Source organism: Trematomus bernacchii, unplaced genomic scaffold (genome assembly GCF_902827165.1).
Source record: "Trematomus bernacchii unplaced genomic scaffold, fTreBer1.1, whole genome shotgun sequence".
NCBI lineage: Eukaryota > Metazoa > Chordata > Actinopteri > Perciformes > Nototheniidae > Trematomus > Trematomus bernacchii.
In genome coordinates this window covers 5,061,128-5,086,279 of record NW_022987803.1, presented here as the reverse complement: position 1 = coordinate 5,086,279, position 25,152 = coordinate 5,061,128, and the positions used below count along the sequence as shown (strand labels likewise).

General features: G+C 39.9%; 1 protein-coding gene across 1 annotated transcript; it reads right to left on the bottom strand.

Annotated features, from left to right (window-relative positions):
- Positions 1–2,218: 2,218 nt before the first annotated feature.
- Positions 2,219–9,600, bottom strand: zfp36l1b (zinc finger protein 36, C3H type-like 1b). Its single transcript, XM_034150595.1, has 2 exons — positions 9,414–9,600; positions 2,219–6,249 (listed from the first exon to the last, which is right to left on the bottom strand). Exons 1-2 carry the CDS (start codon positions 9,465–9,467, stop codon positions 5,236–5,238), a joined length of 1,068 nt encoding a protein of 355 aa, XP_034006486.1. The 5' UTR covers positions 9,468–9,600; the 3' UTR covers positions 2,219–5,235.
- Positions 9,601–25,152: the final 15,552 nt, after the last annotated feature.

Here is a 25,152-nt window from a genome sequence, read left to right as displayed (position 1 = left end):
AGTCAACCATATACTGCTGCAGTAAATCACACTTTGATCTTATTATTAAAAGTGTATATCCCCACCCCTTAGCTTCGTGGTGTAAAGTAACTAAGTACATTTACTCAAGTACTGTACTTACAGTAGGTATAATTTTGAGGTACTTGTACTTGAGTATATTAACTTGTTGCTACTGTGTACTTTTACCCCTCTACAATTCAGAGGTACATGGTGTACTTTTCCTCCACTACATGTATTTAATACCTTTAGTTACTTCACAGATGTGGATGAATGATGTGAAATATAATCAAGTGTTAAATCAGACTTTAGTTCCACCTGGAGTAAATTCACAAGCTACCCTGCAGTATACAAAGTCATTCAAACTAGCTGCACCTTTACCAGCTTTGATAACACTTTAATGATCAATCATTATAAAACATATCATATATATTATTCTGAAATGGACCAATCTGCACAAACACTACTTTTGGTACTTTAAGTATATTTTCATGATAATACATGTATACTATTACTTGAATAACATTTTGAATGCAGGACTTTTACTTGTAACAGTATTCCTACACTCTGGCACTTCTACTTTTACTTAAGTATAAGATCTAAATAATTGTTCCCACCTCTGCGCAGCTCTGGGTTTTACATCGATCTGATTGCTCTGACTCAACAATCAATTTGGTCTTAAACACCCTCAATGCTTTTCTCATTGTCAGAAGACATTAGACACGTTGGGTCTCGGGCTCTTGACAAATAGAGCCAGAGTTGGATTTGTCCCGAGCTCAGATGCTGTTCTCTCAGCAGCTATTCAATGCCTGTTTATTTTATCCCCCAGCTCTACTAACAGCTGCCAGGGTTAGAGAAACAGCAGGGAGAGGAATGAGTGCACAGGCTGAAGGTTAGCAACACAAGAGATGTCGTTGGGTTCGGGGCGGCAGAGCACTACAAGGGAAGCATAACCTCTCCTCTGAGCCGCTGTTTACTCAGGAGCCGAGCTTCACTCTGAGGAAACACGGCTGGGATCAGAGCCCGAGGATCGCTGCATTAAATATCCCCTCTGACAGGTTTTAACACAAATATTGATACGCTGCCTTTAAGTATTTTCGAACAATTATAGTTGAACAATGATAAGAAGTTAAAATAACTTGTTCTGTTATGTACTCAGCTGTCACCTCTGTTTGTTCATGGAGGCTGGAGCTGTGTTGGTTGCTTATTGAAACATTGGCCTCCCAAGTTCTTTTGATATCATAAATGCATGTGTTATTCTGCATCTAAACAGCGCTTTAACCACTCAAAGAGCATTACATACAAATAAGCCTTGGTGTGATGTTAATAAGTACATGTACTCAAGTAGTGTACTTTTACATAGTTAGATTTAGGGTAATAATACAAAATATGAATCAACATTGTAATATGTTAGTATAGGTAAGCTACCCAGTAGTGTATAAAGCAATTCACATAAAACCCACTTTAACAAATTACAACATCAAATTGATGTCAAATTAATAACTTGAATACATTTATTAAAAATAATTAAAACATATCTGGTGATTAGAAAAGGTCATTGCATGTGCATAAGTACTTTTTCTTTTGGTACTTAAAGTATTTAAAGCTAATACCTTTTTACTTAAGTTACATTTTTAATACAAGACTTTTACTTGTTACCAATTATGTTGACACTGTAGTATTGCTACTTTAACTTCTTAATTCAATCATCGGAGTACTTCTTCCACCTCAGCACATAAGCTATCTTTAACACACGTCTACACACTGATGGAACCAGAGGGCTGTACTTTGAGATGAGTGTAAGCAAGTCATGTTGAGCCTCAAGTTCTCCATATGACGAAGGTGGCACTCTTTAAACCTGACTAGATCACCATGGCAACTATCATGCACAAGTTCATGTTCAGAGTGTCAGCTAGTAAAAGCTTACATGTGGCTATAAATGAAGCACATCATGGCTGGGCATCACCACCGCTAAGCTAAAGCTTGCCTAGATTAGCCACTAGTTAGCACCCGCTATTTTCCAGACACAAAGCTTCACATTCACCAGTGTGGTGTTTACGGACGTATCTTATGATGTACACCAAAACATACTCTCATAAGCCTGTTTAACCAAAGTTATGTTTTAACACTTCTATCAAATAACACATTCGAATATATATATTTGTTTTGTTTTAAAGCTGTGATGAGGCGACAATAAAACAACAACTTTGGGACTCACACAATTAATATAAATACATGTTTTATTGGTTTTAACTGTCATTACAAAATAAACAACGTAATTACTGTAGTAACAGCAATGGCTGCTGGAGAATACATTCAACACTTTTCATGTGTCAATGATGTTAACCTCTAACCTACAGGAATACATTTTAGGCTTTCATTTGCTCTGTTATAGAAAAATATCAAGGCACAACATTTGGGAAACCTGGAATGTATTTATAGGCACTTTCATGGGAAAAAGTGGTCAATAATAACCTTGACATCATTGTGATGACTCAAGGTGCTACTTAGCCTGTCCATGGAACAAGCATTCTGCTCAATCATCTTTTCAAAATAAGAGCTGACGATGCTTTAGTCACAAAGTAAAACTGATTCAGTGACTTTAATAATCAAATGAGAAATAATCCCAGTAAAAGACCAATATGGACAGACAGCTGTTCCAGAGCCAGTTTACATTCTTCCAAATGACAAAAGCTGCTGCCATGACCTGCAGCAGGGAGGAGAGGCTGGACTAAAAGGAAGCTACGTTATCCTTTGGCATTTTGTAAGATGCAGGTGGGAGATGAAAAGAGGGTTCCAACACAAATGCAAGTCACTTTGAAATATTCTGCTGTTCAATATTATTCATGGAGATGCACTGCAGTGGATGGTTTTACAGTCAAATCAGTATACCTGAAGAATGGAGATCTAAAACCACGGTGACTGTTGCAATGATCAGAAGAGTACACACATATTTTCTCCTGACTAGTGCCATCTCAAAATCCACGAGATAAGGCCTTAAAAAGGAATATCACTAGAGTGGTGCAGTCATGACGTATTCTCGTAAGGCCACCTAGAATTTAGCATCACATGGTTCTCTCAATTTAAAAAAAATAGGATTTTGGAATAATGCAGAAAATAATATACTTTGTTCAGCAAAATAATCTCTACTTATTAACTTCATTTTATGATTTCTGAAACGTAAATGCAATTGCCAAAGGTAATAAAACTTAGTTAGGCTTTAACGGAACTACACTGCTAAGCTAAAGCTGGCTAATGTTCGGCGTGATAATGTCTTTAGCTTGTGTAACCCACACACATTCTTTCAGGCACCTTAGACATTTTTTAAATTTTTTTAAATGCAGTTGATTTGAGACGAGGGAACCAAAAGCTTTAGGACTCATTCCTGCACCACTCTATGCCAATAAATATGTTCACTCAAATACATTCATCATTGATTCCACGTTTAGAGACACAAAATGCTCTGGCAAAAAAAGATGGGGGGGGCGGAGACAATAAGGCACACATCAGAACCCTGCTACACCTGCATTACCTGCATTCAGACTCTACACACACCCTGTATGCTACTAGCTTAGTTACCTGATTAGTTTGCACTGACTGAATTAATTTGAACTTCATTATGGCAGCTGCACATCTCACCCCCCCCCCACTCTAACATACACTGAGGCACTGACTGCCACCTCCACCTGCAGTCAAACATGTGGGAGGAACAAACAATAAATACAAATGTGTTTAAATTAAGGTTCACTTTGTAAATAAATCAAATGTTACAAAATATGTCATAGCAGTATAATATATTAACTGTGAAAAAAGACAAACACAAACGGATCTTCGCAATCTTGCGATTAACGCAGAGGATCCTAATTTCACATAAAAGAAAATATATATTCTATTGTTTCATTAACCAGATAAATACAAAATAAAAATGCTTAAGATCAGCAATAAATACATTTTGATAAATAAGCAGTGACCCCCAAAGCGCTTACTCAGAAGGCCTTGGGAAATAAACTAGACAATAATAATAATAATAATAATAATAATAATAATAATAATAATTACGGTGGAATCAACAGGAGCGCATTGATTTCAGACAGAACTGATCAATGGGGGATTGGATCAACTCCACTGTTAACAAAGAATCTAATTGTTCAAACGAGGTTGAAATCAAAAGACCAACGTGGCCAATCAACACTCAGAACCTGCCATCTGCTGTTACAGTCTGTTGAAGAGTCAGTTTACCAAGAGACAAATAACCCACTACCCAGTTTCAAAATGACACACTGAGTGTCTCTGTTCTCGTGTACCTCTATGGACCTCCGAGGGAACAGCTATATTGGAACATTTGTAAAAATGTCTCCAGTGTGTTCCGAGTGACACAGAAACCCATCTGGACGACATGTGGCGACTAAATGTATTTAAATAGGATTGAAGGAACGGATATCTCTGAATAAAAAAAATGATAAGCAGGAGAATCTGCATTGTTATATGAATATGACACTACAGGTAAGTGAGGGAATATAGTTTTCTTAAATCTGGGTAAACTGACTCTTTAACTCCAACTTCAGGGATATGTTGGAAAAAGAGTCTCTGGTGAGCAAACGGAGAATAATAACTGACCCACGGGCTGGATATTAAGAGGCACATTGCACCAGCATTCCAGCCTGTCTGAGGAAAAGCATTCTGTGAGACGGACTCTAAAACACAGTCAGCGTGACACGCAGGGGAACAGGAAACTGGGCATGATTAGAGGTGAAGAGAAAGTCTTACTGTTTGCTTCACACGAAAAAGACCTAAGGCACTATCACTGTCTACTGACTGGCTCTTGTTCCATTTTATGGTGACGATCCTTTAAAAGTTAAACACTGAGTTGTCACAAGCCTCGAGGAGGTGTCAAGGCACAGGAGATCAGAATAATAATAATGGCTGCAACACACAGCATAGAGACTGTACTGAATACACACACAGACCCTCCTGCCTCTCCTACTGCCCATAAGTTATATTAAAGTATTCTATAATGTGATCTCTGAGCTACGTACACAATCGTTCACATTCATTCCACCAATGCACCAGTGCAGGGCCTTAATCAGATTCTGCTTTACCAACTGTTCATGATTTTGGAAGAGACTTGATCTGGATTTGTGATGAGATTAGCTGCTTCTCCTGTAAACAGAGCTAAAGAGGAGGAGACGTGGGAAAGGGAGGTGAATGGTCTCCGTCTTCCTGTCCCTTTCTTGACTCCTAATCATCGGAGACGGAGAGCCGGCTGAAGATGGGGAGGCGGCGGGAGGCATCCAGCAGCGGGGACTCGGACCCGCTCTGACTGCCCTGGCTGCTCTGGTAGCCCTCCTGATCCGACAGAGAGCTTGCTGGGCTGGAGGAGCTCTCTGATGGCGGCTGGAAAAAGCAGGTGGAGCTCGGAGAAGGCGGGGCCAGAACCTGAGGCTCAGATATGGGTGGTGGCCCCAAGCTGGGGCCGAATAGGCCTGCAAGCTCCTGGCTTGAGTAAGCAAAGGGGTTGCTCTGCCACTCACCCAGGTCTTCGGAGGCGAACAAGGGTGGAGGTGTGACCGAGGTGGGGCTGTCCCGCCGGCCGCTGGAGCTCGGGAAGCCGGCGAAGCTGAAGCTGTGCTGCAGCCGAGGGCGCTCCATCTTGTATAAGGCAGATAGGGGAGGGGGCCCCCGGCGCTCCTCTGCATTGTGGATGAAGTGGCAGCGGGGGCCGTAGGGGCAGAACCCGATGGTGTGGAAGGTGCGGCACAGCTCCGTTTTGTACTTGGGGTGGCGGCTCAGGTTGCGCAGCTCGTGCATGCCGTGGGCAAACTGGCACTTATCTCCGTATTTACAGGTGCCGTTCTCCTCGAAGGGCCGGCACAGCTCCGTCTTGTAGCGACTCGAGTTCACTTGGCTGCTTCCCGGAGAGCCGGGCCACAGCCGCTCCCCCAGCTCTGAGTAGGAGCGCTCACGGAAATGGTTCTCCTTGTTGTTGTTGATGCTGCTGTCCAGAATCAGCGAAGGATCCCTTTGAATGTTGACAAACTGGTTATGGCTGAACTTTGGACTAGGGAGGCTGACTGAGTGACGGCGTTGGAACAGGCCTTCTGCAGAGGGGGCCCCCACCACCTTCCTGTCCAGCAGGGACCCAGTAGGGGTGCAGGAGGGGGGGTTGGCACTGGAGCATGGGACAGACGCCAGCTGAAGTCCATCAAAACTGTTGTTGTTGTTGTTACTGTAGTTTTCATGCATCTTACTGTTCTGTAAAGAGAAACACATTTCATTAAAAACTAGCAGTTCACACACTTCCCTACTTAGTGAGAAGATTAGGGCTGCAACTAACGACTATTTTTGTCTATTGATCTGCGTATTTGTTTTTGGATTAATCATTTGGTCTATGAAACAATATTCAAAAAAGCTGTTGCCTCGTTTTGTCAAAAATCCAAACATTTTAGTATTATATAAAAAAGAAGAGAGGAAGAAATCTCCATATTTTAAAAGGAATTGTAATGAATTATCATTTGGAAGTATATCCATTATGTTGTTTGTGATATTTCTTCTGTCGATCAACTTGTCAATAAGTCAGCTAATCGATTCAGCTCGAGGTTAGAATTTAAGGAGCTGAATACAGGATCTGAACCGTAACAGTTTCAAGATGAAAAAAAACTGGTGATTTATTGAAGAACTTAATTGAATCTTACTTCCTTAAATCTAACTTCAACCTCATGTGCTTCTGTTTACATCAGCAGTGAAACTGCAAAAATGTCTAACGTGAAAAAGCTTTTCATGCAGTATAGAAATTGTTTTTAACATAGCCATGCGAGTAATGTTGCACAAAAATCAGCTACAACACAAAGTAAAGTTGAAGCGTTGGAAACTTCAAAGGGGCATGAAATGATTTTATCTTTCTTCATTTCATGTTTGAGCCCAAGTCATATGACAAACTACTATTAATTCCCTTTGGATACGCTGACAGATTAAGTGTATTTTGTTATGAATATTTCCCTAAAATCTAAACAATAATTCCATAAGAAAGAAAGAAACTCTTAATGACAAAACCTGTTTAGCATCTGTGTGCATCTCACTTTTCTATTCTGTTGTTCAGATCATATGAGGAGTGGATTGTGTCTTCAAGTCTTCATTTTAAGACTGTACAGATCGCTTCAAATGTCAAATGTACCATAGAAGAATCTTCACCACTCATTGAACACAGAATAGTCCTGAAGTCACTATAGGCGCATTCACACCGCAGTACTTTTCCCACAAAGGTTCATCAGTACTTAGTTCATGAGAACTCTTTAGTTCTCATGAACTAAGTACAGATGGCGTTCACACCGGAATAAGTCCCTGGGGGAGGATTAGGCAAATGAAGCCGCTGACGTTACTTCTTCTTCTTCTGCTTTGGGTTTACTGGCAGGCCGCAAACAACTTCACGGCGTATACTGCCACCCGAAGTCCCCGGCCGGAAGTCCCCGGAGTTGGGGACTGGCTTCAGTAGAAGCTGCTGGGACTCCCAGCAGCTTCTACTGAAGCCTTCCGAGTAAATCGCCAGAACGCTGACACCTCCTCATCTCCTCCGCTCCCATGTTTTACTTTGTGTTGCCATAAGTTAGTCTCTCTGCGTTTGTGCGCTGGGCTAATGCTAATAATGCTAATGCGAGGATAACTAAATGGCGGCTTCACAAAACTTTTTGGGAGTTTTACGGGGCGTGGTTTGCATTCCGCCCAGCCAATCAGACATAGGAACCTTTTTCTCCCACGAAAGTACCTGCTCTCTAGGGCAAAAAAGGGGGTAAAAAAGGTTCTGATTAACTCATTTGAGTTCCGGCTCTTTTTGGTGTGAACGCGACATTTCGGAACTAAAGTGGGAAAAGTACTGCGGTGTGAACGCGGCTTATGGTGCATGTGTCATTCTATAATTATGTGTTGAATAAAGTTACGCTGTAAAACAATATTGATGACTTTAACACTGGCTCTCCTTATCGTGAGTTCAACATTGAAATGTAAAATCTGTAGAGCATGTCAATGAGCACAGATTGCTTCAACAATACAGTCTGTTCTGGGAATAATTGGCCTTCTTCCATATGGATCCTTTTCATGGCTCCATATGGGACTGGCCCGTAGCTGAAGTTTCCTCTGTTGTGATACTGCAGGCTATTTGGCAAAAGCAAGCAGCTCTTAAGGGCTCAACAGTAAGTAAGTGCTTTAGTAAATACATCCGGGTTTGACACTTACTGATAAAAAAAACTAAAGAGTAACAGCTCAGTTTTCAGACTCCAAAGGACATGCAGGTAATTAAAGTACAAAGGCATCGTTGGCTATAATAAAGCTGTGTAGCAATGCCATGATGTATTTAATAACCCAAGTTACTGCTTCATATTTATAACATAATGAACTAGTTAACGTGAAACAAAGTCCATATCATTACAGACAGCAATCGTGGCCAGTGGTGTAAAGTAACCAAGTACGTCATTTACTGAAGTGCTATACTTAAGTACAATTTCATTTGTTTGCAATTTCTACTTCTTCCTCACTACAATTCAGAGGTGAATGGTGTACTTTTACTCCACTACATTTATTTAATACCTTTGGTTACTTTTCAGATTTGCAATAATGATGTCAAACATAATCAAGTCTTAAATCAGACTTTAGTTCCACCTGGAGTAAATTCACAAGCTACCCTGCAGTATACAAAGTCATTCAAACTAGCTGCACCTTTACCAGCTTTGATAACACTTTAATGATCAATCATTATAAAACATATCATATATTATTCTGATATGGGCTAACGTGTATCACGAGTACTTTACCTGTTTGCACTTTAAGTATATGTTGGTGCAAAGACGTTTGAACCTTTACTAGAGTAACATTTTGAATGCAGGACTTTTACTTTTAAGTAGTATTCCTACACTCTGGTACTTATGCTATACTTCAGTACAAGATCTGAGTACTTTTCCCATCTCTGCTGTTAACTTCGGTTAACATTAAATGGCAGGCTATCGGTACGTGCTGGTAATAAATAATGCTAAATAAGCATTAAAACACGAACGCACGCGCGCACACACTCATACACACAAACAAACACAGCTTTTTGTTTCACTCAACATTAACATTAAAAACGGATTACTCGCGTTGTCTGTGTGCGTCACTCTAAAACTGCTGTGAACGATATGCCACTTTGCAACAAGATCAACAAGTTGGCAAGCACAGCAAAAACATACTTTTAATAGACGTAAATGATAAGTAAACTAAGTTATAGGAGCCGAATACTTATACTGTTACTCAGTAACAGTATCTAGTCAGCAAACGTGTGAGTACTCCTCAAACCTAACATTAAAGTTGCGCTAAAAAGTGGCTGGGCTAACGTTAGCATGGTTTCTCGAGAAAAGATTACATTCAGTCGCCCATTTCCTCTCGTCATTTACCTTGTTCGACTCTTCCCTGTACTCGAAGAAAGGAGAAAGAATAGTGGCTGTCATGTTTGTTGTTAAAGAATGACAATAAGAGCCGGTGGTTGTATAAATTAGTCCAGGTTTTGCGGTTTTCAGTGGAGAGCCCCCTCTGCCGTGCTGCGGAGCTGCGCACTTATTTTTCAGCAGGCAGCGGCCATGGGTGAGGGGTGGGCGGGGCTTCCGGCGCGCAGCAGCACGCGCTCAGAGCAACAGCGCCCCTGCAGGACACACGTGTCTCTGTCTCTGTGAAGGCAGAAGATATTTCATATCTGCTGTGTTTTCACCATAGCCTGGACCAGCGCCGTATAGATAGAAGGGCTCTGGACTGGACGTAGGGCAAATAGAAATAATCAGCTGATGGAGTGTAGATGTGGAAATAGGTGCATTCGATCAGCTGACTATGTTTTTCGCCACACGTTATAAGCCTGACAATAACCACACCTTCTCTGAGGTGCAGCGTCACAAACAAATGATGGTCCTGATAGACTACCAAAATATTCGGTGTGTGCAGATCTTTGTTTTCACAATAAAAGTGTAGTTTCTTAGTGAATGTCCTGTACTGGTCTTAAAATCTCAACATCAGCTTTTAATTTTCCTCTTGGATGTTCTTCTTGACCCTCAGAGAAGGAAAACATGTTGAATCGTGTCTTACAGGCATGTCCTTTCCTAACAAAAATTACAGGAAACATAAAACATAGGTGTGTTTGTGTGTTTAGGGGCTGTAGATATAATTATTTGTATTATATATATGTAATGTTTTTTTTATTTCAACAGTGAGCTACAAAGACAATCAGATTATGAATGAACAGTATGTAATTCATCAACATTGAAATATATTTTATTATCAAAATAATATTTAACTGTTATCAAAACTTAGTGCAACTGTAGAAGCTTGCTCTGTTGTCTCACTGAAAGAATAACTTTTAACACGTTTTTTACAGACAATATTGAGAGATAAATAGCAGTTGTCACTATGCGTTAAATATCTTTGCCTTCAATACATTAAATTACAAAGCTGACAAAGTCATATTGCTTGTTAACATCTAAATGTAACCTTTTGCATGGAAAAAACCCTCAACTTCACTGATGTGTAGGTGATCTAGTATTTAGTATTGTTTAATGGAATGTATATCAGTGTATTAAAGTCAATACTTCATTTATTTAAACCAATATCTTTCTTGATTCTTTGTACAGTATGAAAAAAGAGTATTTGTACCTGTGCTGAAGTTCACTGCTGTGAGGAGTCCAGTTCTGTCTCTCACTCTCTGGTCCAGCCTGTCTGCATCACCTGGACACTTTAAATAAACAGATATATATGTAAAGTACCATGTGTACAAACAATATAACTTATTCTCTTCTGTTGAACATGTTGGATTGTGTATTGTCCGAGTCAGGGTCCTTTTTATTTTACTGTAACTTTGGAAGTTGTGTTACCAATGCTTACTGTTTATTTGATACCAATTTGGAAATGCAATTAATAAAAACAACAAGGTTTGGGTTCGTTCTTCAGATATGACTGACGTTAACGTGTAAGCTCAATAATGAACTCCAGCTCAACCAACCATATTGTAATATCTAAGTAATCATCTTGAAATATGACATTAATAATTGTAATATACACACATCTTATTGTGAGGTTGATTTCACATACACTACTTCGACGTTAGCTTGTCTACATACTTGAGCATAGCGAATTTAAATTAACCTTAGCGATGCATACAGTTACTACCTACATAATAAAATATCTCTCTAAGTTACAAGGATGACCTTATTTTACCAACCTCAAACAGAAGCCGTTTGTTCTACAGTATTATCCCACTTAACGCTTAACACTTGTCTATTTCGTTTGAACCTTTATACAGTCTATGGTTTTAACTTGGAGGCTACGACTTGCAGATTATCCCCTTATAAAGTTGTTATTAGATTCTTGTTCGACCACTTGACACATGAGGTCCGAACAGTCTTTAAGCTCTGTTGGAAAAAAATAAGATAAAAGGGGATTTATAGCTCAGTGGAATCACAGACTTCTCTTTTTGTCCCTTTCACATTACACATTAATTGCAAAACCACTATAATGTTTTGAATTTTAGGCAATGGCCACATAAGACCCAAGTTGTGAATCACATCAGAGGAAAGGCTGGTTTTCATGTACCTTTTGAAATGAACTTTCTTTACCTTTTTACACATCTGTTCACAGTCTACACATTTATTTATACATTGTTACAAAACGCACTTTTTTAAACCACAATACAGTATGTCCTTTTAAATTCTGTTTATATGTTATATTATTTAATTTGACATATATATATATATATATAGTTTACGTATTTCTTCGTGCTCTATTTGAATTTGTTTTTATGTTTTATGTATATTGCATGTTGCATTGTTAAAGGAGCTGGAATTTCATGGACGAAACTACCTGCAGCTATAGTGCATAAAACAATGAAGCCTTTATATCTTGAATCATTTTTCAACATTATGTACAAAATAATGTAAAAAAAATAGAAATACTATATACAATGGTCATTTAGGTTTCACTCTCCTCTCCTGTGTAGTCTACATTTGGTGGAGTTGGCCTCAGCTTAAAAGAGCTGATGCACCTTTTTCAGGATTAATGTCACAAATGAAATGTGATTATATTATAATAGCAGGAGTTCCACCTCTGAGTCCATGGAAACAGGAAATACACCGCTGGTCAAAAAGATCATCCATGGTTCTTATCAAGAAGATAACAGCGTCCGAAATAAATAGTCATGGAAAAGTGCGAAAACTGCTCATCAGTGAGGCAAAATAAAGATCTCATGACTACATGTAATGGATCAATAATTACATTTTACTGAACAACACTCAGTGGAACCAATAGACTGCTGCTCCACTTCTCCATATACAGCCTGAAATCTGCCATGACTCTCTTCCACCCACACGCATGGCTCCATGAGATCCAGAGACTTTGGCATCCAATGCTGGGCCCCTAACTGTTGACATGGTGGTATTTTTCAACACAAATACACTGTGGGGTATTTTTGAAAAGCCTTGCTATCACAGCACAATTTTCTGGTGTTGTTTTTTTTATTGGGGCCTGAGGTCTGTGTGCTTTGATGGAGAAAGAGAAAGCCGGGCAGGGAGGGAGCGCGTGTTTGAAGAGCACAAATGTGATTTATTTGGCTTGTGTGGTATGTTGTTACACCAGAGGCCCACAGTGAGATAAGAGCGCTGCACTCCAATCTGGGTCCGGCTATGTTTATGTGTCAGATGTGCTTCCTTATCTTGGTCTCTGTTGCATGAAGCATGTTTTCTTTCCCCCTAAATTAGGAGATTGGAATGCAGGAACGAGGCTTCCACACTATTTAACAAGGACTTATGAAAGGCGTGAAAAAAGTCATATATTAAGAAGGAAAAATTGACCTCTTATATAACAAATTTGAAGAAAAAATTATCTTTTCCTTTTAAGACATAATGGTGCAAATAGCTAACTTCACTTCTAATGTGTGTAATGGTGGCAATTTGTAAAACTACTATTTCCTACTACAAGTTGGAAAATCATATTTTAACAGAAAAATAAAGCAAGAAATTGAAATAAAACGTTTTCAGTTAAAGATTCCCTATTATGCTTTTCCCTTTCCTGGAGTGTGTACTATAGGTTTGTGTGCATGTAAATGGTCTGCAAAGGCTAAAATCCCTGTGTTTCTCTAACTTAACTTGCTTTATATTTGTTACTGTAAATGTTGTAATTCAACATGTATATTTTCTACTTTCTTGTTTATTTCTTTAAATTGTTATTATACAATGCCATGTCTCTTTATGCTGCTGCAACACAAACATTTCCCAAATTGGGATCAATAAAGTACTTATTATCTTATTTTATCTGCAGAAACCCAATGAAAAATGCTTTTTGCTTTTTGTTGAGGGAGTCCTTGCGATGCTAACTGCGTCTGCGTCTGCCTACTTATTTAAAAAACACGTTAAACAAAAAAAACATTGATTTTGCGATGGGGGAACCGGAAATGGTAAAATGCTGACTCACGGGTTTAAGGACTCAGTGCTGCTGCTTTTCATTGTGTTCAGTTTTCAGTTCATTTTTTAGATTAAGAAATCTGGTACACAACTCTCAAAGAAAATAACAGTGATAGTATGTAGCAAGTAAACCCAGGCAAGTCGGAGGACAGTCGAGGTCAGTGGAGCAACTCGTGCTACAGGATGCTAATGACGGAGAAAATATGAACCAATGGTGTCATATCTTAAACAAACAAAGGAAACGTTACATTCCAAGGCCTGCCAGAGAAAAAACAGGCATATCTTACAACAGCCAACAGATGAACATGATGTCATTCATGTCAGGAAACAGCCTTGGAAGTGGGCAAAGAGTGACATCACTGCTGACCACATGACTCAAAGCTGCTCACCCCATAGATATATATAAACACTAGATGACTCACCCACGCTGCTGGCCAATGGAGACCGACGTTGCCACATGGCAGCCATCTTGCCACAGGCAGCTCGCTCAGTCATAACATTAGGTCTATGGTGCACTATTGAAATAACCATAGCTTGCTCAATTTTCAACCAATTTGCAAACGGTTTGGTTTGTTATAAACATCAAATATGTAGTTATGATACTGCATACTTATAATTATAATCATGGACTTTTTTTTTCAACATGTCTTGATCTCCTGTATCAGCCATGCTAATAATGTTTATAATAAACCAAACCGTTTGTAAATCAGTCAAGATTTCAGCGAGTTAAGAGTATTTTTGTGCAGATCACTCACCTTACAACAGCTGTAGCAGTAGTTGTTGACTGTGGCAAGATGGCCACCAGTGATCTACGCTGGCGACTCCCCCTTGAGCCATCTAGCCTTATATATATCTATGGCTCACCCCCCCTGATAAGATCAGAAAGGCTGGGTGTCTTTAATCTCAGTGTTGTTAGAAATCTGTGATGGAATTTATCTCTGTGAGGTCTTGATGTTTAGTTAGCTTTGCTCTATAAATAGCTCATATTTTTGCTTACACAAGCATACTTTGGAGAAATATTTGTCCCACAAACCTTTGACCCCCATGTTACTGTAGAGTCTGAGACAACAGAGGGGGAATGTGCAGCGTTCACAAATATTCCCCCCCGTCGTGAGCTCACAAGAGTTTTATTGCCATAAACTGCATGGGCACAATTTATTGTTTTCATTTCATCTTGGTTTCTCTTACATTAGAGTTGCAGCTTGGTCCGAAATGTTTCATGTAATTACGGCAGGAGGAAGACTCAGTGTTTAAATGCTGGTCTGGCAGAAATCAGTCAGTGTGCTCCACTTCTTTTCCTTTGAGGTTAAGTTAGCTCTGCATGCTGGTACAACTTTGAATGACAGTAAAATCATGAAAGCTGGGGTCGAATATTCTAAATGTTGTGACAAATAGTACACTGCTACGCTGAGTTGTTTAAACAAATCAAAAGAAAACATGATTTAGCTTCTGTAAGGTATGACCTGGTTGTATCCACAACTTTTAAATGAGAGGAAACACCTTCAAAATTACACACTAAGGTCAACAACAGACTTGTTGATTAGTATTTGTTAAATAACTCAGGACTATACTATAGTGGATAATAGTTTCTAGAGAACAGCCTGGAAGATTCTAGATTAATTAATCATTGGGTAATGATGACTAACTGTGAGATATCTCCTCAGTGGCGTGAAATCAATACATTTCATTATCTACTAATTACAACATTTCAAGTTGAAAAGCGCCTCTTCTCCCTCCAGGTGTGTTTGGGAAGCCTTCACCACATTTAAGAGTAGGCTTAAGAATTTCCTTTTTGTTAAAGCTTATAGTTAGGACTTGCTCGTGCTCAGGCTTATTCAGGGAGATATCTCCTTTCAACTTTTACCTCTCTTCTCCTACCTTTCTTTCTCTCTTCCCATGAAAGCAGTTGACTAACTCAGCATCAGTGGCATCATCCCCGGAGTGTGTGTGTCTCTCACCTTGCAGGTTTCCAGTATTAAGATTACGTCCGGATCATGAGTGACAGCTGGGCCTGTGTCTGTGGTCCTCACTCACTCCTACGCACATAGACTTTTTCCATAGGTACATTCACTTTCAAATATTTGTCTTTAGCACTGTCTATGTTGGAATTCTATTACTTTCTTCAATCTTTACACACAACTCCTATTGCATGTCTGTCCGTCCTGGGAGAGGGATTCCTCCTCTGTTGCTCTCCCTGAGGTTTCTAACATTTCCCCCCCATTGATTGTGGGTTTTCATGGGAGTTTTTCCTTATGTAGTACGAGGGTTTAAGGACAGAGGGTGTTGTATGTTGTACACACTGTAAGGGCCCCCGAGACAAATGTGTAGTTTGTGATATTGGGCCATATAAATAGAATGTGATTGTACTATCAACCTTGACATGCCACAGGGGATCACTGGATGATTACTGGACCACCTGCATTCACCCGTACAACTATCTTGTTAACTGACACAAATGTTGTCTTGCTATGAACACACACACTGCAAATGGCCGTGATAATATAATATATCTGGTGCTTTGAGCTGCACTGTCACAGTAAGGCCGTGCCAGAGCCTGTGACCTCTTTGTATTCCTCACAGTGTCATGTTTACCTCTCATATTGTCCGCTAGCTTCAAACAATCCATGAAAACATCCTGTGAGCTGTCTCGCTGTTATTGGTGGCCTTCCTGTTGACGTCACACAATAGGCCTTCGTATCAAATGTTTGCCCTTTTGAGGAGGGAGAGGAGGCTGTGTGTAAATGGAAAACTGATTTAGAAAGAAGGAAAATCATGACAAATCTATTTCAGGGTTTCTTTGGATATCATTTTTTGTCCAGGTCTGTGTATTTCTGTCTTAGCGGATAAACGTTAGGCCAGTATCAAAACTTTTAGACTGAAGTTGAATAATATTCTGTGAGAAAAAACCTTCTTCTGAATTTAAGTTCAAGCCAAACCCATTTTTCAGTGTAACATCTTTAAGGTTAATTGATACCATTTCACATAGTCTCCACATGCACCTTATGGCTACAGGGGGAAGTCTTGTTGAACACTCCTTCTAGGATAGCGGACACTATAAAACTAATGATTTTATTATAGTAAAACACTAATGTGAGCTGTACAGACACTATAAGAACCATGCATTCAGCATGTTGTAAGAAAAATGTTTGATCAACAGTTGTTGTATTTTTTGTGATTGTCGTTTTTCTTTATTTCATGTATGTCAGATTGGTGTGTTGGTGTTTGGTCTATGTGTTTTTTTTAATTGGCGAACAGTTGACTCTTACATTGTGGTGCAGAGATTACATTTTTTGAAAGGCGACTGGGAAGATTAGCATCGCAAGGGCTCTCTCAACAAAAAGCTATTTTCCATTGGATTTGAAATATTGAAATGTAGATCTGTGGCAAACTTAAATCTATTATACTTGTTTAACAGGATAATATGCATATATTAACTGCACTTTATGATTTTTAAAGTGTAAATGCAATCACCTAAAGTAAAAAGCTAATGTTAGGTACGTGCTGAAAAAACCAGCATAGACCAGCTTAAGATGGTTGCTGGTTTTAGCTGGTTTTAGCTGGTTTTAGCTGGTGTTAGGCTGGTTTAGTTGGTTTACCAGACTGGACAAGCTGGCCAGCCTGGTCAGCTAAACCAGCATAGCCCAGCATGGATGTCATGCTGGTCTATGCTGGTAGTTAAGCTGGTCTATGCTGGTGAAGCTGGTCTTTATGCTGGTCTACCAGCAGTCTTGCTGGCGAAACTGAAACAGACACAGACAGACAGAGAGGGCGGGACACGGGGGAACGCCGAGACGGCAGTGGTTGAATCAAATCAAATCAAATCAAGTTTTATTTATATAGCACATTTAAAAGCGATTTTTGGTCGAGCCAAAGTGCTGTATGTAATAAAAAACACATTACTACAATCACAATAAAAGACAATAATTTACAACAAAAATATAAAAAACAAAAACACAGGGAATAGTCAGGTGTCATACTCCGCTCTGACTAGAAGGCCAGGGAGAAGAAGTGAGTCTTTAGTGAGGATTTAAAAACCCCTAGTGTCTGGGCCGACCTCACATGGAGGGGCAGACTATTCCAGAGCCTGGGGCCAGCTGCTGCGAAGGCTCGGTGCCCTCGGGTTTTGAGCCTGGTCTTGGGCACTATCAGCAACAGCTGGTCAGCAGACCTTAAAGCTCTGGCTGGGGTGTAGCGATGGAGGAGTTCGGCTATATAGGCAGGAGCCAGCCCATTTAGGGCTTTGAAAACAAATAAAAGGATTTTAAAATCAATTCGGAACCGAATTGGAAGCCAGAATTGGGGTGATGTGGTCACGCTTTTTGTGGCCAGTCAGAAGACGTGCAGCTGTGTTATGGACTAGCTGCAGGCGTTTAATTGAGGCCTGGTCCATACCCACATACAGAGCATTGCAGTAATCCAGTCTTGAGGTAACAAAGGCATTAATAACCCTTTCTAGGTCTTTAAAAGATAAAAACGACTTGGTCTTGGCCAATAGTCTTATTTAAAAAAAGCAGGATTTGCCTACGGTGCTGACCTGCTTGTCGAATTTAAAAGTGCTAGTGAAGGTCACTCCAAGGTTCATGACAGAGGGGAGGATGTTTTCATTGAGAGAGCCCAGAATATCAACCGGAGAGGCTGGAGGTTGGGGTCCAAAAAAGATGACCTCAGTCTTGCTCTCGTTGAGGTTGAGGACGTTTTGCTCAGCCAGGATTCTATCTCCATCAAGCAGTCCATCAACTGCTGCATGTTTGAAGGCAGCTGGAACACATCCTGAGCTAAGGGAGGTGTTTATTAGTAATAAAATACTTCCAACTGATTCAAAAACATCTCTGAGAAAGCGAGAGGGAATGCTGTCTGAGGTGCAGTTTGTCGGCCGCAGGTGCTTGACTACATCCGAGAGAGAAGAGAGGGATACAGGCTCAAAGTGGTCGAGGACAGCAGGGCACAGAAAAGGAGCAGGATCTGGGGTAGCACTAGTGTGGGCTAGCCTAAGTGCAGATACTTTTTCAATAACAAATGTAAGAAACTTATCACAGAGAGTAGGTGATGGCACAATAGAAGAAACATCACAGGGATTAATAATAGAGTTGAGGACATTAAAAATAACCTGAGGTTTATGGCTGTTTTTGGAGATTAACAGAGAAATATTGTATATTAAAAATGCTCTCTTCTGAGAGGAACCGCTCTGAGAGCTCTGTCTATTGGGAAACGCACTAAAAGTCCTTCTGGAGGTAAGCAACCCCACACAATTTCACCAAGTCTGAGAATAAAAGCTTTCTCGAAGGTTCGTTTTGCTTTCTTACAACGTTACGTCAATGTTAACTTAACCTTACGTTTGCTAGGGGGCTAATGGTACTTCCCTTAACAAGAGCTAGCTGTCTTAGCTAACAACAGTTAGCAGCTAACGTTTTCTGCAGTTTGTGTTTTCCCTGAAAAACGTGATGTAGTTATTTAAGGGTAACTTAACTTAACGTTATCTTACAAGTTGAGAGAGTTAAGTTTTGTTTAAAATTGTCAATGTAATGCCATTAGAGGTTTTGTGTTTAACATGAAGTTAGCTAACTGTAGCTCACCAAAGGTTAGCATGTTAAGCTGTACTTTGTGTGGCAGCTCGCTTAATACAAAGAGGATGCTTCATTGTAAACTTTTCTTACAAATGTGTGTTAATCTACCTGAAATTGTAGGGACAGTTTTTTTCTACTCAATGATAGACCAGGGGTACTCAAACTTTTTTATTAAAGGTCCAGTTGTGAACTTTATACAGGGTCCCCCCCCCTTTATTTTTTTTTATTATTCTTTTTTATTTTTTTATAATGGGACACAGGGTTCGGTCCGGATTGATTTGCAGTTCGGTCCGGATCCGGATCTTGGTCCGGAGTTTGAGAAGCCCTGATATAGACCATTGTTGAGGAGATGCAAAACATACTGTAAATGAGTTGGGTCCGACATACTTTGAGTAATGTTACTTTGCTGCTAAAAAATGAAACATTATCAGATGAGGACATCACCAAAGTGTGTGAGTCTGTCAGGGGATTTGATCTGTTCTTTGCATGTCGTACAGGGCCTATGTATACACTACTCTGGTATTAATTTAAAATATAATTGTAAAATGTAAGTCTCCCGCTCTTGTCATCGTTCAGGCTTTGCATTTGAACTCCTATGACTGGTTGCGGACTTGAAGGGAACGACTTCCTGGCCTTCCTGACATCCAGGAAAAAGGTGAGATTCTAATCCATTTCAATGCCAAAAGCAAGTTAATGTTTTTAACTTTTTTTAATATGATTTTTTGGGGAATTTCAGTTGTATTGGATAGTAGAGATCTACTGGAACCTAACACCAGAGAGAGAGAGGGAGGAGATGATATGCAGCAAAAGGCCCAGCCGGATGGTTGCTGCTCCGTGTGGAACGTGTTCTATCTCTATGCCAACCAACTGTCATTTGTAATGTATTTTACCATACTTTAACAGTTCTGGCAACCACAGCAGCCCAAATGTTAACGTAAATGTCAAGTTTTCTTTTTACAGTGTACTATTATCTGTACATTTCTTTTCAGTTTGCTTCAAGAAGTGGCTTAACAGACGCTACACAACGGGAAACATTATGGACATGAACAAGGAAAAACAAAAAACACTTTCTTTGTTGCCTTTTTCTTATCCCTCATAGTGTTACTGTTTTTGTTACCATTTAAATATTGAATTATATTTATTACTTTTATTTTAAATCAAATGCACCGGTTATAGATAATATATTTATTTTGATGTGTAGGTTGATTTGCAGGTTGGTTGTTATTAGGGCCCGAGCACGGAGCGCTAGGACCCAACGGCGTCCTAGCACGAAGTGCGAGGAACCTATTGTTTTCCTACGTATTATTCTTAGTTTTTGAGGGCTTTAGGATGCTTCAAAAGTTGTATAATTTTGCACGGATTCCAGGATCGGTGAAAAATTCAATATTCTGGAGTCAATGTGTTCAAATTGTCCAACATGCTCTCTAGCGCCACCTATGGCCATTTCCATTTTTGGAAACATTTACAAAGTCGCACCGTAAGTCGGAATGACCTGACATTTTGCACACTTATCCATCTTGACCTGCTCTACAAATAATCCTCTTGGAGCCCTAAGCTCCGCCTACTTTTTTTAAATTAGCATAATGTTAAAAACAGTGAAATATTCACTTAAATTTGAATTTTTTGTTTTTCGACACAAAACTTAGTATACAGCATCGGTGAATGGTAACACACTTTACCATAGAAAATTAGCATGTTCAGAAGATAAATATTGCCGCCATGAATCAAAACGTACTCGCAAAAGGCGGGGCTTAGAAAGAAATGCTCATAACTCATCAACAATATATCCATATATCACAGATTTTGGTGGCTAGGTTCAGTCTGTCTTGGGGAATATGCACACCAAAGCATTTTCAGTTTGGGCTATAGGGGGCGCCAAAAACGCCACCAATTTATAACTCAAGAACGGATGGACGATTTCTTTTTCTTTTTCTTTACACATACTCTCGGGGTGACTACGAACTGAGATTTAAAGTGTCGCAACAAATTCAGAATGTGGGCGTGGCCTATAATTTTTTTTTAAATTGCGATAGCATAAAATGAGCTTCGGACGCAAAACTTGGGACACACGTCAGAGCCCACGACCTTTTCGAGAATGTAGAAAAAAAAGGAATTTTTCATAAAGACTTCTCACTAGCGCCCCCTATTGTGTGGTAGTCACATATAGTTTCTCAGAACTTCACGACTTTTGGCACAGCCATTCCTCATGGAATTGGGGACATATTTGTAAATAGCTTCCATTAGCCCCGCCCCCCAGGAAGTCGGCCATTTTGAAATATGTGCGTTTTTCATGCATTTTAAGCACATTCTTGCAAACTCCTCCTAGGGGAATGATCGGAAAAATTCAAATCCAGGACAAGTTCAGCCCCTATCCAATATGATACTTAATTGCGGACCACATTTTAGAAAAATCACTCGTGGAGGTCGTAAGCTAACAGCGAATACACCATTTTTGACGATTTACATGTCGCAAATTGCTCCAAACTGCTCGCATATAGTTTTTCCGATAATCACGAAACGCTGTATACACATTACTATTATGATTGCACACATATTTCAAATTGCCTTCCACTAGCCCGGCCCCCCAGGAAGTCGGCCATTTTGAAAAATGTGCGTTTTTCATGCATTTTAAGCACATTCTTGCAAACTCCTCCTAGGGGAATGATCGGAAAAATTCCAATCCAGGACAAGTTCAGCCCCTATCCAATATGATACTTAATTGCGGAGCACATTTTTGAAAAATCACTCGTGGAGGTCGTAAGCTAACAGCGAATACACCATTTTTGACGATTTACATGTCGCAAATTACTCCAATATAGTTTTGCCGGTATTCACGAAACACTGTATCCACATTGCTATTATGATTGCACACATATTTCAAATTGCTTTTCATTAGCCCCGCCCCCCAGAAAGTCGGCAATTTCGAAAAATGTGCGTTTTTCATGCATTTTAAGCACATTTTTGCTAATTCATCATAGGGAAATGATCGGAAAAATTCCAATCCAGGACAATTTAAGCGAATATCCAAAGTGATGCTACATTGCGAAGGAATAGTCGATCGCTTGAACATGGAGCTCGTAAGCTAACGGAGAATGTACAATTTTTGACCATTTATATGTCAGATACTACCTTAAGCTACTGAGACCCGCCTGTCTGCCCGGCACATCAACTCTCACACACACACACAAACAGACACACAAACACACACACACTCACCTACTGTTTGTCCAACAACGCCCTTTGCTGGCGGCATATTCATTACAACAGACACCTCTACACTCCCTAACCCTAACCCTACTGTTTTTTTGTAGATATCTCCTGAAGCCTACAAATAAAGTGTGAAATGTAGGCCTGTTACATATATTATTGAGCGATATATATAATACACACTGTTCTGCTTTCTGCACTGACCTCAGCAGCTGTTCTCACTGTAAACATCGCGTCACAATGAAAGCAGTTGTATAATAAATAGCCTAACATCCAGGGGAGATGTGATTAGTGAGTAAACAAACGGTAAAGGGCAGAAAGTCTGATGCACATTTGATCATCTTAAATAACTTATAATCACAATGGGAACAGTTTGCAGAGCTGTGCTTCGTTGACATAAGTCCAGCCATGCGTCACGCCTCTTTTAAACATCACTGTTGGCTGAAATCGACTCCGGAGAATACATCAGTGTACCCTCGGTTATAGCTCCTCCAGAGAGACTCCTCTCTCCTCTCTCCTCTACATCTTTGTACCCTCGGTTATAGCTCCTCCAGAGAGACTCCTCTCTCCTCTAAATCAGTGTATCCTCGGTTACGGCTCCTCCAGACAGCCTCCTCGATGATCGATCCTCGACGAGCCTTTAGAGAAATTTGTTTTCCTTCGAGACGGCGCGCCGACATCCGTTTCCGGGTCGCTGCCAGAGGACCTGGGAGTCTGGGACGCGAAAATTATAGAAATGACAAACAGCTCATTTCGGAGGACTCGCGCACGTCTGTTTGACGCAGGGACGACTAGCTGCCCTCCCCGACAGGCGCACGGACGCGAGGGCCCGCTCATCACTGCGCGCACTTCTGCGACCGCAGTTTTAATTTGTATTGTTACTGTGTATTTTATTATATTAACTAGCTATTTATTGCTATTTATTAAATTGAAATACTGTTATGAACACTATATTATATAGCACTTTATTTTGGTAGATACCAGAATACATGACACAATGAATCTTTGTAATATATTTATGTTCTCTAGTTTAAATAATCATACCAGTATTTAATGTATGCTGGTCACCTGGAATCCTGGTAAGCTTCCAGCATGGTATATTTAATACTATTATTAAACATAAACTGGTGATAGATGGATGCTGGTGACCATCCCAGCATACCAGCATACTATGCTGGTCTATGCTGTTTTTTTTAGCTGGCCAGGATGGCTGGTTTAGCTGGTGGCTGGTTTGGCTGGTTTAGCTGGTTTAGCTGGTGCACCAGCTAAACCAGCTAAACCAGCCATCCTGGCCAGCTAAAGTGTCCAAAACCCCTCTAAACCAGCCAGGCTGGTCAACTTAGCTGGTCAGCTAAGTTGGTCTAAGCTGTTTTTTTCAGCAGGGGTGTTAGCCTATGAAGAAACTAATCACAGTCACCTGGCTGCACATTACCACCGCTAAGCTAACAGCGGCTAATGTTCGGCGTGATGATGATTTAGTCACTAGTTAGCTGCTTATATGACATTGAAGCTTCAGCTTGGTGTATTTACTGACATTTGTTATGTTCTAGAACATCTTTTCAGTTTGTATTAACCACAGATCTCATTTCAGGCATCTATTCAAAAACATGTTCAACAATCCCTCAAGGGAAGGGAACCAAAGTGGTAAAATGCTGACTCGTTTATAGGACCCATTCCTCCACCTTTCTATTTTCTAAGCCTTTGCGAAATCTATAGTTGTGAGTTATTTGTAAAGAGTTGTGCCTTTATTAGGAACACAAGTGCCACAGACAGAGGAGAGTCAGAAAGCATTCAGCGGTATCACTCTGCTGCTCTGGTGATGGGGATTTGTTAGGATAAAATCACCAGACTTACACTTACAAATAAAACATGTTCCAGATAAACAATTTCCAGGACATTTAACTTCTCCTCTCATTGTCCAGGTGTTTTCCATTGCTTCGAAAGTAGTCCACAATTACCCATGTTTTCCAGGTTTTCCAGACAGACAGGTAAACACGTGCGCTACAGACTTATCAGGGAAAAATACACAGCCACTCAGGGGTAAAATACACACAGTCTAACTCTCTCATATGACCTTGTGACCTCATCCATAGAGGGTGAGGTGAGGGCCCAATCTCAAAGTCCCCCATAAGGCCTTAAGCCCTGAACCTTCAAGGATTTGACTTGTGCAATGGTTTTAATGGTATAAATACAAAGGGGACAGGACTTCTAGGGAAATAACACATTACCTCAACGATGCCAAAATATGTTGTATACAAGCCTAGATTTCATGCCTTACTTAATGGAGCAAAGTAGATAATCAATTTACTAATTTAGGTAAAAATAGCATCATGAAGCAACATTTAAATGAAACAAAGCTGAATAAACTAGCTGTGTAATATAGCCTTTAACATACTTATACACCACTGCATATTTTGTAATATACATGTTCTATGTTTTAGTAAAATTTACACTTTAAGTATAACTTCTTATGTTTATGTAAAAATGTGTATTTTATTTGATCTTTTATAGGACATTTGAATTCTGATATCATTTTCTTAATCCACATATATCACATTCTTAATATGTGTGTTATCAAAGTTCCATCTGAAAATTGAATTGTCCGGGTTTAAGGAGACTTTACACTGAAAACATTGAAACGTTGACTTTAATTAAATGTATTATGTCCACAAATTTCACATAACTTAGGTTAGTTGAAATCAATAATGTGAAGTTGAACCTATTTCAACTTAAAGGTCCCATGTCATGGCCATTTCTACTGATCATAATTCCATTGTTGAGGTATACTAAAATAGATTTACATTGTTCAATGTTCCAAACTCACATTGGTTTCTCATACAGCATCTCTGTATAGTATGTGTATTCACTCTCTGTCCTAAACGGCTTGTTGGAGCTCCTGCCCCCCCCCCCCCCCCCCCCCCCCCCCC

Excerpts from the sequence above, each read along its gene's own strand:
- zfp36l1b (XM_034150595.1), bottom strand. The coding sequence starts at position 9,467 with ATGACAGCCACTATTCTTTCTCCTTTCTTCGAGTACAGGGAAGAGTCG. Across the intron at positions 6,250-9,413 it reads ACAGGGAAGAGTCGAACAAG|AACAGTAAGATGCATGAAAA; the intron begins GTAAATGACGAG and ends TTCTCTTTACAG.